This window comes from Telmatherina bonti (genome assembly GCF_933228915.1).
Source record: "Telmatherina bonti genome assembly, chromosome: 21".
Classification (NCBI taxonomy): Eukaryota; Metazoa; Chordata; class Actinopteri; order Atheriniformes; family Telmatherinidae; genus Telmatherina; species Telmatherina bonti.
In genome coordinates, this window is record NC_136630.1 from 34702191 (window position 1) to 34722004 (window position 19814).

Here is a 19814-nt window from a genome sequence, read left to right on the forward strand (position 1 = left end):
AGCTTAACAAACACCAGAATGTGCTCATCGGAACGACTCATACAGCAAAGACTCGGTGATCAACTGGTGATGTCTGCTCTTAGTCTTTACTGATTGGATGATCACGGTTCAATTTCAGTCGCAGTTCAGAAAGGGGGCTGAGATAATTATCATATAAAAAAAACACCGTTTTTAACGTGCGTCAAAGTGCCACAAAACGGCGCTTTTTACGCGCGTTCATTGAACATTCAGGGACAGTACAGAGCGTCGTTTTTTAAGGCGTTTTAGCCATTAAAAAAACGCCGCTTTTAACGCCGTTTTGTGAAGAAAAGCGGCGTATTTTGCGGCGTTGTAATGCCAACGTGCTAATTAAATGGCGATATTTGGCCCCTTTGGCTTGCCATAGTTCCCCCTCGGAGAGCCGCGCTGCGGTTGTCAGCATAGACATCATATATACGTATATATGATGTCTATGGTTGTCAGGGCCAGGATGGAGCTCTTCGCACGTTGAGCACAACCTTCCTCACATGCTATAAAAGTGCAGCTATATGCAGCTGGCCCGATTCCGGTACGGTTCTGGCCTGGTTCCAGCGTGGTTTGCCGGGTTTTCCCTCAACCAGAACCGTAACCAGCAGTCAGTCTCCTCCAGTTTGTTTTTCCTAAACCAGAACTTTGCGTGAGAAGCGGCGGCGGTTCGGCGTGTCTGCTGCACTCCTGATCTTCCTCCTCCTCAGGTGCGGTTCTCCTCCCTCCTGGTGCTGATGGAGCTGGCTTCCAGACTGAAGGAGAACTACATGGTTCTGCTGCCAGAGACCGTCCCCTTCCTGGCCGAGCTCATGGAGGGTAAGAACATGGCTCCGTGTTCAGTCGTCCGGGCTGAGAGCAAACGACTGACGCTGCTTTTGTTCTGCAGACGAGTGTGAGGAGGTGGAGCGGCAGGTCCAGAAGGTGGTCCAGGAGATGGAGAACATCCTGGGAGAACCGCTGCAGAGCTACTTCTAACACACACCGTTTCCATGGAGACTGCAGTTTCGTTTCCTCACAGAAAGAAATGTTTGTTCCTGAAGCTGAAGACCAGCAGGTGGAGCTGCAGACCCGGGGCTTCACCTGCTGCTCGCTTCTGATTGGTCCGTTTGTGCTTGATGGGAAACATGAAGTTTATTTTATGGGATGTTTTGGTTTCCTGACCGGGTTCAGGAGTGTTTTTTATATTTACTGCTGTTTTCATTCTATGAATAAAAACTAATGACTAATGACTCTCAGTATTTTTAATGACTCATAAATGTAATATTTATATTTTATCAGGTGCCGTCCTCCAACAGAAACACCTGTGCTTGAGGTTTGCATTTATAATTAACATCGTTTTCAGATTCCTGGTGCCCATAAGGGCTCATTTCAAGTTTCTCTCCTTGTTGGGGTGAAAGTAGGTGAAATCATTGATTATTCTGGCTGTGATGATCAGATCGATCATTCTAGACAAATTCTGGATTATCATCCTCCACCTCATAAAACATGACACAACCGACTTTAATATCTAGCTTCACATCTGGAAAGTTGGAGCAGCAGCAAGAAAAAGCTGAAAAAGTAACTGCACAAATCAGGAACATCAGGAGGAACATATACTGGTTTAACTGGGAGCAGATCAATAACACGATCGGGTATGAAAGGAGCATTTCGGATTGAAAGAGCTTCACTGATCTGACACAGAACCCAGTTCATGCAGGTTAAAGCTCCATCATATGTGAAGAGGATCCAGAAACACGCTCTGGACCAAAGCTCATTTAGACTGGTCTGCGTGGAAACCTGGATGAAGATGTTTGTGGACAGCATGGGCGGCGTGTCCTGCAGACTGAAGGGAGCATCCAGCTCGTGTGTGGACAGGAGGTGGAGGACATTTTGAATGTTTTAGGTCTCCAGATGTGACGGTTCAGATTTTACCAGCTGATGAAGATCATCATCATCATCTGTGGGGTTTGTTGTTTCCAGGTTGTACCTCTGCTGTCCAAACCTGAACAGGCCAACCAGAGAAACTTGTCAACAAACGAGAATTAAAACATCTTAGACATTAAAGTTGATTATTTACTTGACACGTTTCTGGACACGTGACCTGACGGACCAGCTTTTGACGTCACAGCCCATCAGGCGAGGGCTCGTGGAGCCTCCTCCTGTCCGACTGACGTCATGGGGAGTTTTAAGGAGGCTCGCGGCGGCCTGACAGTGAGTGTGTGTGTGCGTTTGTGTGTGTGTGTAAGCATGAGGAGCGGCGGGACGCTGCGGCAGCTGAGCGTGAAGCGGAGCCTTCATCATCATCATCATCATCCTCCCACGCACTCAGTGGGGATCATCGGGGCACCTTTCTCCAGGGGACAGGTGAGTGCTCGCGCCGTAGTAAACTTCATTGTGTGTGTGTGTGTGTGTGTGTGTGTGTGTTCTCAACTTACCGAAGAACGTCCTGCTGAGTTTAGTCCAACTATCTGTGGAAGCAACTCAACACATTAAAATGTAATCAAAGTTCTTATCAAATGTTTCAATAAAATTTGATTCTGAATCAGAAACTTTAATCATCCCAGAGGAAGATGGATGATGGATTTTATCATACAGGAAGCTGTATTTTATTTACAAAACAAACCACATCCAACAATCCCAGAAACTGACCGGTGAAGGCAGACATCGTTCTCCTGCAGGAGACTCATTTATCTAATTCAACAATAAATCTTTCAACGGACCAGTTTCCACATGTTTACTCAGCTTGCTATAATTCCAGACAAAGAGGAGTAGCCACTCTTATTAATAAAAGGTTAAAATTTGACATTGATCAAACAATCACAGATCCAGAAGGCAGATTTTTAATAGTTACATTATCTATTCAAAATGTTAAGTTAACTATTGCAAATGTTTATGGCCCAAATGTTGATGACTCCTCCTTTTTTCACTCCCTCTTTACTTCGCTCTATGATCATTGAGATAACACAATCATTGTAGCAGGGGACTTAAATGTTATTCTAGACAAATACAGTTCATCAGGGAAGCATCGAGGTTGGAAATCAGCTGAAACGGTTAAACAGTACATGAAGGATTTTGGTCTTTGCGATGCATGGCGTTCTCATCACCCGACACTGAGAGAATATACCTTCTTCTCTGCAGTTCACCATACCTATTCTAGACTAGACGACTTCCTAATCAGCAGTTCACTCATGAGTGACATATCAGAGATAAAGATCCATCCCATAATCATCAGTGATCATGCACCTGTATCATTAACCCTTAGAAGTAAAAACTGTAAGCCAGCCACTAGAAACTGGAGATTTAATACATCATTACTTACAGATTCTGAGTTTACAGTTACTTTAAAAGAGAATGGTCTTCATATCTAGAAAACAATAACAGACCAGAAACTTCAGCGTGTGTTCTGTGGGAAGCAGGAAAAGCAGTAATGAGAGGGAAAATAATATCCTTCTCTTCCCATAAGAAAAAGAAGGAAACTTTGAGAACATCAGAATTAGAACTCAGAATTAAATCACTAGAGGAAGTTTACCATGTCTCCCCAGAAGAACACACACTGAATGATATTAGAAAAGCCAAATTAGAACTTAATGAAATAATAGATAAAAGAACATAATTCATGGTGCAAAGACTTCGATTGGACAATTTTGAACATGGTAACAAATCTGGAAAGTTCCTGGCTAACCAACTAAAGGCAAATAAGGAGAAAACAACAATTCCCTCTATAAAAGATTCAGAAGGAAATATCAGCCATGATCCTGACATGATAAACAATACTTTCAAAGAATTTTACAAAGCATTATATTCATCACAGATAAATCCAACAGATGAGAATATTAACCAATTTCTTAGCAGCATCAATCTTCCTAAAATAAATCAGGAAAATAAAATGGCTCTAGATTCACCTATTTCAGTTCATGAGCTCCATGAAGCTCTCCACCGTATGCCAAATAATAAAGCACCAGGTCCAGATGGTTATCCAGCTGAATTCTACAAAGAATTCTGGACAACACTGGCTCCAACCTTTTACTGCATGGTATTAGAAATAAAGGAAAAGCAAAAAATACCCTCCAGTATGAACTTGGCGAATATTTCAGTCCTATTAAAACCAGGAAAGGACCCTACACTCCCATCCAGTTATCGTCCAATTTCATTAATAAACATAGATCTCAAAATAATAAGCAAAGCTCTAGCCAGAAGGATAGAGAAAATAACCCCTTCCATTATTCACGCTGATCAAACAGGCTTTATAAAAGGTAGACATTCCTACACTAACATGCGCAGATTAATTAACATAATAGATTATTCAACTCTACACAATCTGAAGTCCACAGTTATATCTGTAGATGCAGAAAAAGCATTTGACCGTGTAAACTGGAAACTTTTATTTGCAACTTGAAAAGAATTTGGGTTTGGCTCATCATTTATTGACTGGATAAAAATATTATACAACAACCCAAATGCATGTGTGAAGACTAATGACAAAACTTCTCCAAACTTCTGCTTACAGAGAGGCACCAGACAGGGCTGCCCACTTTCTCCATCACTCTTTGCCATTTTTATCGAACCCCTGGCAGCTGCCATAAGACAAAACCCAGAAATCAAAGGAATTCAAGCTAAAAATATTGAACATAAAATTAGTCTTTACGCAGATGACGTTTTACTTTTCCTTCACAACTCACAAACAACACTTTCTCAAACAATCACACTAATTAATACATTCTCTTCAATATCAGACTATTCTATTAACTGGTTAAAGACTACAGCAATGCCCATTAACTGTGACTTTAAAAACATATCTAACACCACTATACAGTCAGGAAATATTAGTTATTTAGGTATAATAATCTCTCCCAGACTAACCGAATTAATAAAGTTAAATCATGATCAGCTAATAAAAACAGTAGAGGATGACCTCTCAAGGTGGAACCGCTTGCCCATATCACTTATGGGGAGAGTTTCCACTGTTAAAATGATGGTTTTACCAAAAGTTAATTACCTTTTCTCAATGGTTCCCATCAGACCATCCTCCACTTGGTTTAAATCACTAGACTGGAATTCAGTATGAATTCAGCAGCACCAAATTCTTAGAATACCACCAACTTAAATCTATCATAAGTAAGAAATACACCACTGATCAACTAAACTTACAGTTACCTATAAGGGTTGCAGAATTCCTAAATCTTAAGGCCCCGAAGCTCCTATCCAAAATATACAGATTACTATTGAAGCTAGAAGATTCCATCTCTCTCCCAACTTCTAAATGGGAAGCAGACTTATCCAGTAACTTCAATCAAAATGAATGGTCACAAATCTGCTCAAACACATTCAAAATGACTAAGAATTCAAGCATGCAATTAATACAATTCAAAATTCTCCATAGAACTCATTATACAGGACACAGGATGTTCAAGATGGGTCTGTTCCACTCACATATCTGTTCACACTGTACTGACAACATGATTGACAGCTACTACCATGCCTTATGGTCTTGTCCACCTGTCCAGAGATTCTGGCTCCAGGTATGTAAAGATCTGTCAGACTGGTTTAAATGTAATATCCCTGCAAACCCCAAACTGGGCCTCTTGAGTCACTTAGGTGAAAATAACAGGGTTTAATTTAGCAAAAGCAATCCTCAGCAGCCTGTGCATTGCAAAGAAAACTATCCTTGTGAACTGGAAAAGCAAACAGAATCTGTGTATCCAGCAGTTTAGAAATCTGTTATTAGATTACATCAGCATGGAAATGATGTCTGCCTCCTCAAAGGATCAGTCAGTTGAATTTCACTCTCTCTGGTCTCCTGTGATCAACTCCATCACTTAGTGTAGGGGGGGGGGGGGGTGACCTCATCCCGCTCGGGGCTGGGGAGTGGCTGGGTGGCTCAGGTGGCTGTGGGTCTGGGGTGGACCCCTGGACGGGGATCTTGGCTGCTTCATTACTGGGGGGGCTAGGTTTCCAGACCTGGCAGGAGGCCTTGGGTGGATCAATGGTTGGAGTTGCCTTTTGGCGGTGGGGCGAGGTCGCTGGCGGGGGCTGGATCGGCGGGTATTGGCTCCGTGACGGGTGGCCGTGCCGCTGCGGGGTGGGCTCCGGTGCCTGGGGCTGTCCCCTGCTTCTCGGGGGGGGGGAGAGGTTGGGTTGACCTGGACCTGCCGCTGCAGTGGGGGCGGGTCCGTGCCCTGGTGCCCGGCAGAGGGACCCGGGCCCAAGATAGTTGAGGATGGGGGGTGCCTGTGTGTGTATAGGGTGTGTATGGAGGAGTGTAGTGGTACATGGATGTATGGGGGGTAGGGGTGCGTGTATGTGGGAGTGTGTTGAGGCATGTATGTGTGGGGGTGTAGGGGTGGGGGTTTAGGGGAGTATGAAAGTACATGAGTGTGTGGGGTGTAGGGGGGGGTGTGTATGAGGGAGTGCGGTGGTGTATATGCGGGGTGTGTATAGAGGATTGTAGCGGTACATGAAGGTATAGGGGGTGAGGGGTGTGTGTATGCGGGAGTGTGTGAGGGGTGTTGGGGTGGAGGTTTAGGGGACTGTGATAGTACATGAGTGTGTGGGGTGTAGGAGGTGTGTGGTGGTTTATATGTGGGGGGTTTATGCGGAGTGTAGTGGAGCATGAGTTTGTGGGGGGTAGGGTTGTGTGTAAGGGGGAGTGTGTTAGGGCATGTAGGTGTGGGGGTGGAGGTTTGGGGGAGTGTGATAGTACGTGATTGTGTGGGGGGTTGGGGTGTGTGTGTGTGTGTGTGTGTGGGAGGGGGTAAGGTCTTGTGTGTGGGGAATCTGGTGTTAAATGCATGGGAGATAGGGGTGTGTATATAGAGGAGTGTGTATGGGGGGGTAGTGGTCCATGTGTAGGGGGGAGTGGGGGGGGTGTGCATGTGTATGTAGGTGTATAGGGGGGTGAAGAGTAATGATGAGGAAGGGGGTAGGACTTCAGTGAGAGAAGTGGGGAGTTGTGGTGGTTTGTTCTAGGGTAGGTAGAATGAGAAGGGGTGTTTTGTGGTGGGCAGGGGGGGGAGTGGGATGTAGGGTTTTGGAGGTGGACTAAACTTTTGGCCGTGTATCTGTTAGAATGGGTGTGTATGTGTATAGATGTATGTGTGGGTCTGTAGGTGTGTGTGTGTGTAGATGTGTGTGTGTGTGTGTGTGTGTGTGTAGATGTGTGGGTATACCAGGCTGATGGTGAGGGGGTGAGGGGGTCCCAGGTTGGGACGCTCCTCCTCTGTCTTGAGTTCCCGAGGGGGTCCCAGATCGGGATCCTCCTCCACCGTCTCCAGTGTCCGAGGAGGAGGTCGCTCCTCCTCCACCGTCTCCAGTGTCCGAGGAGGAGGTCGCTCCTCCTCCACCGTCTCCAGTGTCCGAGGAGGAGGTCGCTCCTTCTCCACCGTCTCCAGTGTCCGAGGAGGAGGTCGCTCCTTCTCCACCGTCTCCAGTGTCCGAGGAGGAGGTCGCTCCTCCTCCACCGTCTCCAGTGTCCGAGGAGGAGGTCGCTCCTCCTCCACCGTCTCCAGTGTCCGAGGAGGAGGTCGCTCCTCCTCCACCGTCTCCAGTGTCCGAGGAGGAGGTCGCTCCTCCTCCACCGTCTCCAGTGTCCGAGGAGGAGGTCGCTCCTCCTCCACCGTCTCCAGTGTCCGAGGAGGAGGTCGCTCCTCCTCCACCGTCTCCAGTGTCCGAGGAGGAGGTCGCTCCTCCTCCACCGTCTCCAGTGTCCGAGGAGGAGGTCGCTCCTCCTCCACCGTCTCCAGTGTCCGAGGAGGAGGTCGCTCCTCCTCCACCGTCTCCAGTGTCCGAGGAGGAGGTCGCTCCTTCTCCACCGTCTCCAGTGTCCGAGGAGGAGGTCGCTCCTTCTCCTCCGTCTCCAGTGTCCGAGGAGGAGGTCGCTCCTTCTCCACCGTCTCCAGTGTCCGAGGAGGAGGTCGCTCCTTCTCCACCGTCTCCAGTGTCCGAGGAGGAGGTCGCTCCTTCTCCACCGTCTCCAGTGTCCGAGGAGGAGGTTGCTCCTTCTCCTCCGTCTCCAGTGTCCAACGAGTGGGATCCCTGCATCCCTGTTCCGTCTTCTCTGCGTTTGGGTCCACTCCTTCACCATCTCCACTGCCCGCTGTGACACCATCATCCATGCATCCATAGTGGTGCCTGGTTGTGGAGGGCTTTATATGTAAGGAGAAGGATTTTAAATTCTATTCTAGATTCAACAGGCAGCCAATGAAGAGAGGCTAAAACTGGAGAAATATGATCTCTCCTGCTGGTTCTGGTCAGGACTCTGGCTGCAGAATTCTGGATCAGCTGAAGGCTTTTCAGGGCATATTTAGGACAGCCCAGTAATAGAGAGTTACAGTAATCTAGTCTCGAAGTAACAAAAGCATGAACCAGTTTTTCTGCATCACTCTGAGACAGAATGTCCCTAATTTTGGCTATATTACGTAAATGAAAGAAGGCTGTTTTAGTAACCTGCTTAATATGTGGACCAAAGGACAGGTCAGGGTCAAATATTACTCCAAGGTTTCTCACTGTAGCACTGGAAGCTAAAGTAATGCCATCCAGGTTCATTACAAAACTGGAAAATTTAGCTCTGAGTTTTTCAGATCCAAAGAGAATTACTTCAGTCTTATCTGAGTTTAAGAGGAGAAAATTTCTAGACATCCAAGTCTTTATGTCTATGAGACAATTTTGTAGCCTATCGGGCTGATTTGTTTCATCTGGTTCACCTCTGGATCCAGAGATTGCTTTTTAAGTAAAGGCTTGATTACAGCAGTTTTAACTATTGTGGTACATATCCTATCAGTAAAGACAAATTGATAAGATTTAGTAGTGGTGTATTAATTAAAGGGAAAATGTCCTTAAAGAGGCTCGTTGGGAGAGGGTCTGCGTACAAAGTTGTCCGCATTGAAGCTGTTATAGTATCAGCATGTTGATCAATCTGAGCAGGAGTAAGGCTTAAAGGGGGACTCTCAGTCATGCTAACACATGGTAGAGGGGAAAAAATTGATTCAATTGATTGTTTAAATTTTGTAATATTATTGTCTGATAAACATCTACTATAGTAGAATTTATTATTGGTCAGTGAGTAATCAAATAAAGTGAATTCAAAGGTTAATAAGAAGTGATCGGACAAGACAGGGTTTTGAGGAAATACTTTGAGCTTATCAGTCTCAATACCAGATGTTAGAACCAGATCAAGAGTATGACCATGAGAGTGAGTGGCTCCATGGACATTTTGTGAAAACCCAATTGAGTTTAGAATAGAGCTAAAGGAAATGTTTAAACTATCATTTTCATGGTCAACATGAATATTAAAATCACCTAGTACAATGACTTTATCAGTAGTCAGCACTAACTCAGACAAGAGATCAGAGAATTGGGTCAGAAACTCGGAGTAAGGTCCAGGTGGGCGATACACTAATGCTAAAAGGAGCGGTTTCTCTCAATTCCATTTTGGATGAGATAAATTTAATGTCAGGAATTCAAAGGATTTATAGTTCGTTTTGAGCTTAGGACTAATTAATAATTCTGACTTAAAAATAGCTGCAACACCTCCTCCTCTGCCTGTAGTTCTAGGAATGTGAAAGTTTAAATAGTTAGCTGTGTGTCGTTACCGCCGACGTGAATTACAATCTTACGGTATTTACGTTTAGCCTTAGCCAGCAGTTTCACATACGATTCGACGTGGCCCGCTCTGGCCCCAGGAATGCATTTGACTTTGGTCCCCGGTGTCTCTAGTCCCACGTTTCTGACTAAGGAAATACCTATAATCAGGGTTTCTGCCTCAGCGGGTGTGTCGCCGAGCGGGGAAAATCTGTTAGAAACATGAACAGGTCGGTGGTGGACAGTGGGTTTTGGTTTGGGGCTACGCTTCCGCCTGACCGTCGTCCAGCCCGCCTCGGCTCCCGGCTGCGCGGGAACTGCTGAGGGACCGCTAGGTGGGATAGCTGCCCTGGCTGGTAGCTCCGCACTGGCTAATGGGGGCTTGCTGACTAACTGCTTCCCTAACTGAGTGCGGAGCTGGGCTTCTAACTCACAGAGCCTCGCCTCCAAAGCTGCCAAGCTGCTACACTTAATACACCTACCGTTATCACTAAAGGAGGCGGAGGAGTAGCTAAACATCAGACACACCGAGCAAGAAAAGGCAGGGGACCGGGGTGTGGGAAGAGAGCTAGCAGCCATGCTAAAACCGAGTGCTTGAGCTGTTTAAGTCAGTAAACAGAAAGCCAAAGATCCCAAAAATAAATGCAATATATGGAACAGTGGTTTGGGAAGATATTGTGCTAAAGTGAGTGGTTGGTTAACAATAGATAGAAGTTAGAAAAAGGTTAAAGGAGCCAACGGCTCGTGGCAATGCACAGTGACACATGCTAGGGAAACAGGAAATGACACAATATGTTACCGTAACGTCAGCACATCAGCACCAAAACAAACACCATGATACGAAGAGTCTTGTTGCAATGCACTTTAGCAAATAATCACAGTGAATCTTCCCTCCGCTACCTTGGCATTGAATTAGTTAAACCTAACATTCGGGCTGTGATGTGAATTCCCTATTATTAAGAAGAGAGGCCTTTTGGATCTATACCTTAGACACTCTCGCCCCTAAAGGGCTCAATGAGGACTCTGATCTTGGACATTTTTTGTTAGATTTGTGTCATTTCAGTCTATTTTTCTGTTTGTTTGGTTTTTTTTTGTCAGTTCGGTGAGCATTTTCTGGTATTACTTCTGTGTTAGTTTTGTGAATATTTTGGATTGTTGGTTATACTTTGTATTTTTATACACTTCTCTTTAAGCCTTATATATATCCTTATGTAAAATTATATATACATTTTTTCTTACAAATGTTCCTTATGTGCTGTAGATTTTGTCATTTTTCATTTTCCATTATTTCTTATTTATCAAACCACATTTTGTATACTGTGCAATGTCTTTCTCTCTATCTAGACTTTATGTATTGTATGTCATCATGACAATTTTCACCTGAAGTTTTTTGTCATACAGTAGTATAGATTTAAATGATTTTTTGTTGATTTTGGATTAAGAAAGTCTTTTTTTTTGTCCACTTCTATTTGTATATTGTGTCATTGTTTTACATTTTTCATGTATATATGTGCATACACATGTTGGTGATCCCCTTTATCTGAGCTGGACGATCAGACAGAGATTATTTGAGCAGGTGCATCCCCTGGTGTTTTTCAGTCTGAGGAAGGGCTGTGGCTGGAAACGTTACACTTGTTTTTTGTTAACCCGAGTTTTAAAGCCCTGTACAGACACATTACAGTTGGGCTGTGTTCATGGAGCCATGTCTCGGTGAAGCACATAGTACTGCATTCTGTATTCTTTCTCAGACCTTGTTAGCATCTCGAGCTCATCTGTATTGTTAGCTAGCGATCTCATGTTACCCATCACAACAGTTGCAAAAAATGGTTTAAATCTCCATCGCTTTCTTCGTTCTCTGACTCCCGCTCTGCATCCTCTTCTTTTTCTTTTCAACTCCATCGGAATTTGATGTGTTGTTTCGGTGATAATCCTGATTTGGGAGACTTTATTAGTTTATCCTGATGGTAAACAAGTCTTTTGTTGTCATGGAGACTCATAATAACAAGTCTTGAGAGGCGCTAAAATATAAAGAAAAATCTGATGTGCAGCACACCTATGAGGCCAGATCAGTCTCAAACGCACACTTTCTGTTTCAGAAATGCACACACTGGTTTACAAATATAATTTTGAGGTACAGGTGTAATATATATTCACAGATAATACGAATTGCTGAAAATTCAGCTGTAAATCAGGCAGGGAAAAATGCTAAAACAATGAAAAAAAAGAAAAACGCCAGACATTTTTATATCACCCTACCTAAGCATATACAAGCTGGTTCAAAAGACCAAACGTGTTTTTCCTCCAAATACATTGTTCATTTTCACAATAGACAATGCAGACATATTCATGTAATTTTTTTTAAATTTTTTTTTTTTTTTTTGCTGTAAACAAAGTTGTCGCTGCAAACCAGTTAGAGCAGGAGTTTGCTGTTGGCCAGTGGCGTTGGCTGTTTTACAGCAGCAATTGATAAAATGGCATATTGGCCGCTGGAGAAATACCAACATTGGCAGCATTTGACGTTTCAGGATCGGCAATTGCTGTTTTCAGTTTTTGGATCTTGGCGTGTCTGCAACTGGTCTAAAAGTTTGGAGAAAATGTAAGGAGCTGTACAATTGGCTGGAAGCAAATACACCTAACTGCTTAATCCAACAAGGGGTTGTGGGGAAGCTGGAGCCTATCCTAGCAGTCTTAAGGTGAAGGGAAGGGTACACCAGACTCACCAGTCCATCACAGGGCCACACAAACACTCACTCCTAGGGGCAATTTAGAGTACCAAATCAATGTAACATGCATGCTTTGGAAGGTGGGAGAAAGCCAGTTAACCTGAAGAGATCCCACACACACCTGGGGAGAACATGCAAATTCCACACAGAAAGGCCACTGCCCAAACCTCACCCCACCCAAGGATTGAACCAGTGACCTTCTTGCTGTGAGGCCACAGTGCTAACCACTATGCAGCCCCTACTGTACAGATTTCTCAAATACAGAGATGTTCACAAATGAGAAGCAGGTTGTAAATGCACGTTCAGCAATTTGTATTATCTGTGAATATATATTACAAGTGTACCTCAAAATTACATTTGTGAACCAGAGTGTGTGCATTTCTAAATTTATAATAAAAGTCTGCATCAAAATTATATTTGTGAATTAGAGTATGCTCATTTGTGAAGCAGAAAGTGTTTGTTTCCGAGTATTGAGACTGATCTGGCCTCATGCACACCCTCCGAATCGGCGTGAAATCCTCAGAAAAAAAAAAGACCTAATTTGAGTTAATATCTGTATGAGAATACTTTGTATTTTAAAAATATAGAATAGTATGGAATGGTGCGTGTAAATAAATCTGTTTGCACACGTTTCTGCAACATCCTACATCCACAGCATGTTTAATGGGGTGGCTGTAGCTCAGGAGAAACAGCAGTTGTCTTCCCACTGGCAGGATGGGAGATTGATTCCAGGCTTGGATTACATGCTGGAAGTGTCCTTGGGCAAGGCACTGAGCCCGATACGCCTGTCATGTGTGGGTGAATGTACCATGTAATGTAAAGTGCTTTAAGTGGTCAACATGACTGGAAAAGCCATTTACAAGATGTAACCTTGAGGGAACTTTGTTGGGTTTGCAGTCTCGAGGCGGAGTGGAGGGAGGACCTGACCAGATCCGTGCTGCAGGGCTTCTGAAGCGGCTACAGCATCAAGGTGAGGGGCCAGATGGTGGTTCTGGATCTGTTCAGCCTTAAAACCTGATGTAGGAGGATCAGTTCTGGTGGTGGCAGATCATGATATATTTCTCAACATTTTCATGGTGTGGTTTAAAACCAGCTAGGATTCTAGCTAGTTTCCTGTTTAAATGAAACTGGATCATGTAGCACTAGCTTAGTGAGCATCTTTGTAGTTTATTTTCAGCTCCAATGTGAAAATCTTAATGATTTCAGTAGATGTATAGTGCACAGAACTAGATTAATATTGCAAAAATCATGCTAACATCAAGTTACATAACTTTCAGAGTTGCACTGGAAGGGGGACTAAATTTCCACACAGGTCTAGAAAAATGTTTCTATCCTCCAGTCACCTGTCAATCATCTGTGTGTCCAAACAGATCAGAGTGCCACACTGGCCCCACCTCTAGCTCCACCCCAATAATTGCGTTTGTCTGAGTCATGTCCAGGTTTATAACAGGAGCAGTACACAGAACTGGGCGCACATGTTCACAGCAGCCAGTGAATGCATCAATGTTTGATGAACTGCAGTCAGTGAATGTATCATCAGTTAAACTAGTTCAGAGGACTCATCTGTTAATGTTCAACAAGTTTAATCTGTTACTGACACGTCTGATCGTCATGGTGCATAACTCTTTATAATGTTATAAGGTCACACAGCAGCAGCTCCTTCATAGATCATGTGGAACATCTGTCAGCTGATCTGAACAGCTGCTGCTGGCTGTGTGTATTCAGGCTGCGCAGTGAGGGATTATGGGAACCTGACGTTTGATGATGTGGTTGACGAGGAGCCGATGGGCCTGCTGAAAAGTGTCCGGGCGGTGGGCAGGGCCAACCAGAGGCTGTCAGAGATGGTACGGGCGGTGAAGAAGGACGGAAACACAGCCGTGATGCTAGGCGGAGACCACAGGTCTGACTCACAGGAAGTCTGTCTGTCTGTCTGTCTGTCCATGTGAAATCCACTGTGTGTGTTGTGTGATTGTAACATTTGAGGCGAGCATGGTTAACAAGGAAAAGCATGAAGTGGACAGTTGCTTCTTCCACACTATTACTGATGCAGGTGAAATGGATAGTTTTAATAAAACAGCTGATCAAGGGGGTGAGGCAGGATGAAACCTTTTACAGCATGTGGCGTTTAATGACACGCACCAGCCATGTGCACAACACGGCCTGTCCGCCCTGGTCTGTAATGGTTTTCTCCTGACCTGTAGCGGCGTAATTCTTGGCCTGCTGCACTTTAATCTCACGCTTACAACACCAAGCAGGCCTTCATCACACTGCTTTGGAGTGGATTAGATTCTATGTGTCTGGTTGTACATTCTCTGTAAAGATTGCTGATTGTGAATCCTGCTCTACACCTCTGTCACATGCGGTCCTTCAGGGTTCAGTGTTTTTTTTTAACCAACATCTTCTACCTCTGGTGTCTAACTTTTAAGACTTTTAGAAAATATGGCATCACTTTCTATTTTTATGTTGATAACTGCTAAATCTATATGGCACTTTGTCGAAAGGATACGTAGTAAGTAAAACCTCATTGAGACTGCCTGGACGATGCTAAAGCATGGATGGCTTTCAACTTTTAAAATTTGAATGTAGAGAAGACAGAGGAAGTTGTCTTTGGACCTGGTGACTGATGTGCCGGCTCCTGCAGAGCATGGTACCCAGGCAAAGTATTTTAAGTCCACAGCGGTGAACCTTGGTTTTAAGATAGACGGATTTTAAATTGGACAAACAAATAAACTCTATGGTTAAATCAAGCTTTTCTTTCAAGGCAGTAGTTGGAGACAGTAGATGTAACTCAGTAATTCTCTGTACTTCAGAATGAGCCAGTCTTTAGCCGCTTGTCTGCAGCTTGAACAGAACGCTGCAGCATGACTTCTAACAGGAAAGAGGAAATGAAAGCATATCGCCGCCATTTTGGCCTTGCTCCACCGGCTGCTCATGCGCTTCAGAGTTCATTTTGAAATTCTTCTGTTTGTTTTTAAATGTGAAAACTTATCTGTCCGAGCTACTTCAGTGCTTCATCGGACCTTCAGGTTAGCTGTTGCATGTCGTCCCAAAGCAAAAGAGGCTCAAAGGGGGCGGGGCTTCTCTGTAGGTACCCTTAAACTGTGGAACAGCTCACTGTTGCTCATCCGCCAGTCTCCCTCACTAAATTAAAGCTGGGGAAGGTAATGTTGGGGAGCTAGCAAGATGTGAAAATTGCGATCTGTCTTTGCTCCTCCCCTTTTCTTGGCCCCTCCCCCTCTGGTTCTGCTCCAGCTTTCTCCACCAACGATTTTCTCTTTCTCGGCTGTTTAGCAGGAGGAGGCAAATGAACCGAGCCGGGTCGAGAAATCCTTCCTGCATTTTCTCAGCCATGTTTTCCTTCCTTGTTTCTTCTTCACTGCTTTGTATTTTCGTCCTAACACGCTGTTTATATGCAGGGTGTGGCTATCAGGTATGCGCTGCTGGAGGGGGAGGAGGGGAGCCGGGAGAAGAAGCTACGAAATATAAGAAATGAACAACTCCATTTGGGTCGGAACGTTTGGATTGGTCAGAGTTTTTACAGATTTACAGTAAACTGAGGGGTCTAACTATATTTCTTATTGTTCATGATTACAGAATGTATAGACTACTATCAGGACGAGGAACCGCTTCACCCAGAGGAACATGTCTCTGAGAAATGCTACCTAATAGAGCTTTAAGACTTCTTAATGCTTCTCAGCTTTTAATCCACCTGAGAATTGATCTTATTTTGTTCTATTTGATTTTGGTTTCTTGCTCCATCATATTTTATGTGTTTTTAGCTGCTATTTCATATATTCTACTGCACTTTTAACACCAGCTATGACTACAGAAAGGGCTTTATAAATAAACTGTTTTTATTTAAATATGAAACATGTGAAGGCACAGACATCCCCCACTGTGGTTGCAGACGAAGCATCTCATGGAGAAAGAATGGACCAGATGAAAAAGACATGTTTGTTGTTCTTGCAGCCTTGAGAGAAAGTCTGAAAGAGAAGAAAGAGAAGTCTTTCCTTCTGTGTGACGTGGTGCCACCCTTCAAATTACAGATAGGGCTCTCTTAGACAAGGTCGTTTTACTCTGGATATTTTATGTTGCCAACACTTCTCAGGAATGAAATAAAGCAAAAAGAGAGAAAATGAATTAAGACTAAAATAAATCAAAATTAAGATGTTGGATGAAAATCTGGGCATTTTTGAGACTTTTTTTTAAGACCTTAAATTTAAGGTTCTGAACTTTGGACACTTTTAGATTAAATTTAGGACAGCACACATGGCTTTATGAGCAGACCCAGAATGGACTGGGATGCTGTTGCCATGGTAACACTGAGGCGTGTGGGACTGATGGATAGCATGTCTTGTGGTCGTTATGTTTTTCTTCAAGCTGGAAGATCTTTCCATTTTTGAACCAGGACATAAAATCCATTTAGGCCCTGAAATAGCAGATCAATGACTAATTGATCAGGCAAAAAAATAACTGGATGTGTGGATACAGGAAATAGCCTCTTGTAACCACTGACAACATGCTAACGTAAGGAACACATGTATGAAGACAGTGACAAACGTTGGCTACAGACCAAATCCTTCAGATTTGATGGTAACCAATGACAGAACGTTTTATGTTCCCAGTCTGGCCATCGGCTCCATCCATGGTCACTCGCAGGCCGTCGGCCCACTGAGCGTCGTCTGGGTTGACGCCCACGCCGACATCAACACGCCGCTGACCTCGTACACGGGAAACTTCCATGGACAGCCCATGTCCTACCTCCTCCATGAGCTGCGGTCCAAGGTAGGCGCTGCCTCTGGTTTTCATCAGTCCCTCAGAAACACACTCATCTTCATCCTCGTCTTCACCAGATTCCTGACTTGCCCAACTTCTCCTGGGTGAAGCCCTGCTTGTCGGCCAGAGATCTGGTCTACATCGGCCTGAGAGATGTGGATCCAGCAGAGCAGTGAGTCCAGGTGGAGGACGGGTCAGGATCAGAGATCAGGACCAAGCCCTCCTCTTCCTCATTTTGGATGCGTTTGTTTTTTCTCCCTCAGCTTCATCTTGAAGCAGCTCAGAGTGAAGGTCTTCTCCATGACGGAGGTGGACCAGCTTGGGGTCTCCAGAGTCATGGAGGAGACATGTGACTACCTCAGTGTCAGGTAAGCCTCACTTATTCACCCACAGTTGCACGTTTATGAAACGGTCCAGTTCTGAAGGACTTTTTTCTGATGTGAAAGAGGGAAGAGACCAATCCACCTGAGCTACGACATCGATGCCATAGACCCCTCTGTCACCCCGGCAACTGGAACACCTGTAGTCGGAGGTCTCACCTACAGAGAGGGTCTCTACATCACGGAACACCTCTGTGGGACAGGTAAGGCTCAGCTCTACCGCCTCCTGCAGGCAATGTCTCGTCTTGTTTCTGCTCATTCAGTTTTAGAGAATCAGATCATCGAAAGTGTCCGTGTTTGGAGACTCAGTGTTTTTCTTCTCTGAGCTCGGGTAAGGAAGGAAAGAAGACAGACATGCAGAGGCAGAATTACGAGCAACAGTAACAAAGAAAACAAAGTTAGAGTCCTGGTAAACCGCTGAGATCCACATCCAACCACAGAGCACAAATCAGAAAAGCAGAACAGAAAATCCATTTGGGATAAAAAAAAAAAACTTATGGTCAGGGAGTTTTTTTCTGACCTTGTTGATAAGATAAAGGTGTTCCTCATACTTCCACCACCCATTTTCATATGGTAGTTTTTTATGCCGATGATACGATGATTTACCATCGAACTGATGCTTGCGCAGGTTTCTGTGAGTTGGAACTCACTGTGGTTTACACTGCAGTTCCCTCAGTGGTTTAATTACCAACAAAACTAAACTCACCTTTCAGGAGGATATACCGAAAGATGTTGCATTACTTGGTATTATGCCAGCTGGTGCGTATGGATCTGCGGAATCATATCTGTTAAATGTTCTCTCCATCGCATCACAAGGTGGGTACAATTAGAACCACCCTCCAAGAACTCCGGGGTTCAGAGTGAGAGAACAGTACCAAATGGAAAAGACAACATACATGTTAAGACTTCAAACCTTTAGTCTAAGATGGGGTCTTATTCATATAAAATCATTCATTGGTGTTTTGGCTTGTGCTGTTTCGCCCTTCCACCCGAAATCAATCAGACTTTAGGAATGCTTGGTAATGCAGAAAGCACTTACCAGTGTATATTGCTATGCTGAGATGTAAATGTACTGTTTATTTTATTTTTTAAAGTACCTACGTTGTCATCGTCAATGCTAATCATTGCTGATCTGTTATCGCTCTGCTGAGAAAAAGTCACCAAGCTGTCAAAGTGAAACTCTACCTCACCCGATCATCTGCCTGATACCACTTTGCAGGAGTCTCCTTCTTTAAGTCATATCTTACAACAAGCAAAACACATGAAGCTGAAATAAATTTACATCTTCAAATGAAGTGTCAAAAATCATTTTCATTTCTGTGCTGAATAATGACCTGGAATGTCTTTACGCTTCTGTCCTTTTATCAACTCAACAACAGTACATAATAAATGTGAAAGGAAGCATCACCTCTGCTCGTTCCTCAGGTCAGCTGTCAGCTGTGGATCTGGTGGAAGTGAATCCTCTGAGAGGACAGACTGAAGGTGGTGTCCTGTCCACTGTCAACACAGCTGTCGATGTGCTGCTCGGATGTTTTGGACGACTACGTGAAGGAAACCACCCGTTGGATTACAAACTGCCTGAACCGTAGCGAGGACGCTGGGATGTCCCACTGCAGTGATGGACACCTGAATTCATCACACCTTAAACAAAAAACCTCTTCCTGTAAATGATGATGAATGATGAATGTTGATCAATTTATGACTAAATTATCATTTAAATTTCAGAATAAAAGTCCAGTTTTCTGCTGCTCAGTGACTGAACCGACGACCGTCTTTAGATTTCGGAAGTATAGTCCGTCAACACTGAAGTTACTGATTCAGTGGTTTCAGGGACACGAGAAAAGGCTCAGTTTACTGGTTTTTGTTTTTAAATAAACTTGGTGAAAATCAGGAAATTTCTCATTATAAGTCATGTGACTCAGTGAACCAAAGCAAAACAACTCATGCATCAGAGTATTTCCACAGTTTAGTTGCAAGTTCTGTTCCACGTGGGACATCAGGTCCTTCTACGTTCTCCAAGAAAGATTAAAGCTTTGCATTCCTCACTTCAGTTCCTGACATGAGGAACCATCCGAGAACATCATCCAGTCTTTGACGGAACATGTGTGGACATCCGTCAGGTCTTCATGAGATGTTCTGTTTCCAACATCACAGAGAAAGGAAAAATGACAGCAGCTCAGAGCAGAAGTCCTGCAGGTCACAGCGTGTCATGGAGGAAACGAATCATCTAACAATCTGACTGAGATTTAACTCAGCTTCTAAACTCTGGAATCATGTTGCCATAGCAACATGGGGGGGGGGGGGGGGGTGCACATTTCAGTCTAATTTATTTTAATATGCAAGTCCAGAAGGACAAGAAATAATCAAGGATTTC

At 44.1% G+C, this 19814-nt stretch overlaps 2 protein-coding genes across 2 annotated transcripts in view; both read left to right on the forward strand.

Moving 5' to 3' along the window:
- The window catches only part of heatr1 (HEAT repeat containing 1), a 143561-nt gene extending 142332 nt beyond the window's left edge, over positions 1-1229 (forward strand). The window contains exons 44-45 of the mRNA XM_079261361.1: positions 714-822; positions 893-1229. Coding sequence (XP_079117487.1) covers positions 714-822; positions 893-981 — 198 coding nt within the window. The 3' untranslated portion in view covers positions 982-1229. The remainder of the gene's footprint in view (positions 1-713; positions 823-892) is intronic.
- A 985-nt stretch (positions 1230-2214) lies between these two features.
- Positions 2215-19394, forward strand: arg1 (arginase 1). The gene is made up of 8 exons (XM_079261114.1): positions 2215-2349; positions 13182-13254; positions 14010-14184; positions 16910-17069; positions 17138-17232; positions 17324-17428; positions 17507-17643; positions 18866-19394. The coding sequence occupies exons 1-8, from the start codon at positions 2233-2235 to the stop codon at positions 19027-19029; spliced, it is 1026 nt and encodes a 341-aa protein (XP_079117240.1). The 5' UTR covers positions 2215-2232; the 3' UTR covers positions 19030-19394.
- Positions 19395-19814: the final 420 nt, after the last annotated feature.

Coding starts and splice junctions, on each gene's coding strand:
- arg1 (XM_079261114.1), top strand. CDS start 2,233: ATGAGGAGCGGCGGGACGCTGCGGCAGCTGAGCGTGAAGCGGAGCCTT. Junction 13,255..14,009: donor GAAGCGGCTACAGCATCAAG/GTGAGGGGCCAG, acceptor GTGTGTATTCAG/GCTGCGCAGTGAGGGATTAT. Junction 17,070..17,137: donor TCCATGAGCTGCGGTCCAAG/GTAGGCGCTGCC, acceptor CGTCTTCACCAG/ATTCCTGACTTGCCCAACTT.